The sequence below is a fragment of the Salpingoeca rosetta genome, assembly GCF_000188695.1.
Source record: "Salpingoeca rosetta unplaced genomic scaffold supercont1.6, whole genome shotgun sequence".
Taxonomy (NCBI): Eukaryota; class Choanoflagellata; order Craspedida; family Salpingoecidae; genus Salpingoeca; species Salpingoeca rosetta.
The window spans coordinates 1,651,605-1,653,785 of NW_004754928.1; the positions used below are offsets into that span (position 1 = coordinate 1,651,605).

At 54.9% G+C, this 2,181-nt stretch overlaps 1 protein-coding gene across 1 annotated transcript in view; it reads right to left on the minus strand.

Moving 5' to 3' along the window:
* Positions 1–2,181, minus strand: part of PTSG_02960 (uncharacterized protein) — a gene marked incomplete at its 3' end in the record, with an annotated part of 6,539 nt that overhangs the window by 1,392 nt on the left and 2,966 nt on the right. Inside the window, exons 7-11 of the mRNA XM_004996418.1 lie at positions 1,551–1,628; positions 905–1,393; positions 719–775; positions 486–549; positions 148–255 (exon numbers count right to left, since the gene is read on the minus strand). Of these exons, the coding sequence (XP_004996475.1) occupies positions 148–255; positions 486–549; positions 719–775; positions 905–1,393; positions 1,551–1,628 (796 nt within the window). The remainder of the gene's footprint in view (positions 1–147; positions 256–485; positions 550–718; positions 776–904; positions 1,394–1,550; positions 1,629–2,181) is intronic.

Genomic DNA, 2,181 nt, shown 5'->3' on the forward strand with positions numbered 1-2,181 from the left:
CACGAGGACCACGACACAACACACACACACACACACACACACACACACACACACACACACACACACACACACACACACACACACACACACACACACACACACACACACACACACACACAACACATGTGCATCAACCCCAAGTCTCACCTTGGTTCCGGGAGACGAAAAGTTGTACGGAGAAGAGGCGGTTGAGCGACGGGAGCGTGAATGCATCGAGCTGACTGTTGTCGCACAGCACGCAGCAGCACACGCGCCCTGCATTGTTGTAGCGGTAGTGACGGTGGTCGTGGATTGTGAGGGGACATGGGGCAGGTGCCAGCAGCACACAGATACACGTACAGAGAGATGTACACACACACACACACACACACACACACACACACACACACACACACACACACACACACACACACACACACACACACACAAGCACTGCAGCCCTTCTTGTCATGCTGTTCCCTCTGCTTGAGACGTGTCGTTCTGACCTTCATATCTGCTGAGAAACACCTCGACGCCCGTGGCCGAGAGATCGTGCTTCGTCTTCATCGTCTTGACGTCGCGCAGGAGCAGTGCAGAAGGGATGGGGAGGTGGAATTGGGATGAGGGGGATGAGGCAGGTCAAACGCGCGAGAACAGCTGCACCACAGCAAGGACAGGAAGAACAACAATGGGAGCCACCACACGCACACACACATACGTTCTCGAGCGAACGACTCACCCCCTTATCGAAGAGGTGAACGCTCGTGGTTGTGATGACAATCAGCAGCGGTTTCCTCTGTCAACGAAGCAAATATGGAGGCTGTGAGAACAGTGGGATAAGGCAGCAGGCAACACTTACGTAGTCGAACACACACACATACACGCACGCACACACACACACACACACAAATCACACACGACTGACATCTTTCCTTCGTCGTATGCTCCGGTCCGCCACTTCATCATCGCCAGCTGTCGTCATCGTCGTCGTCGTGGTGGTGCTTGCCTTGCGACTGTTGACCTTGCTGCTGGGACGCGTGCTTCTCTTGCTGCCACTGTTGCTGTTGCTGCCGCTGTTACTGCTGGCGGTGGTGCTGTCATGAGCAGGATTGTCGGTGGCCCTCTTTGCCCCTCCACTGGCAGGTTTCGATGCAGCACTTTGTTGTTGTTGTTGTTGTTGTTGTTGTTGTTGTTGTTGTTGTTGTTGTTGTTGTTGTTGTTGTTGTTGTTGTTGTTGTTGTTGTTGTTGTTGTTGTTGTTGTTTTTCTGTGGCTGCACTCTTGTTAGCAGACGATGATGATGGCCGTGGTGGCGGCGGGCGTTGTGGCTGCAGCTTTGGTCTTGTGTCCTTTCTCTGCTGCTGCTGTTGCTGCTGATCTGTCGCTGCTGTGGTTGCGCTCACGTTCGCGTTTGCCTGGCGAATGGGCAGCAGGGTGAGAGCGAGAGTAGTGGTGTGAGTGCCACGTGAGGACATGGCGCATGCAAAGCAAACTTAAGGGATAGCGTACTCGCAGACAACTATGAATCAACAACACAAACGCGCGCGCGTGCGCGTGTGTGTGTGTTTACACCTTGAGAACGGCACGGCGGTCGACAAAAAGAGATCGCAGAACACCGAGATCCTCTTCAGGCAGCTCGTGCCGCACCTCCTGTCATCGTGTGTGTGTATGCAGGTGTATTGCGTGTTGAGGAAGGACGTGCGCAGCATACACACACACACACGCACACACACACGCCCCCTTCTACCTTGATGTGGAGACCAAGGGCCTCGAGCGCCTCCGGTGTTGAGCACTCGTTGATCTGAAGGAGAAATTCGCGGAACAGCTGCCGCCCATCACGAACGCCACTTTTACCATCATCGCCATCGTGTTGTTCCTCGTGTGCATCAGCGTCAGGTGCACGTTGCACATCAGCATCGCCGCCTTCAGCCTTCACGTCAACCACCACCACGCTGCTGTCATCATCACCATCACCATCGCCACCATCACCATCAGCAGCAATGGCAGCGCCCCGCTCTTGTTCTACTTCCTCTTCTTCTTGCGGTCTGTCACCACTGGCCCAACACCATGCCCGTCATCATCGACACCATCATCATCGGCACCGTCATCATTGGTTCGTTGCATCTGCGCCTTGAACGCGTCGACACGTCGAGTGTTGACGCCAGACGCGCCGCACTCGCACCGTCATCCTGTCAATGGGCGG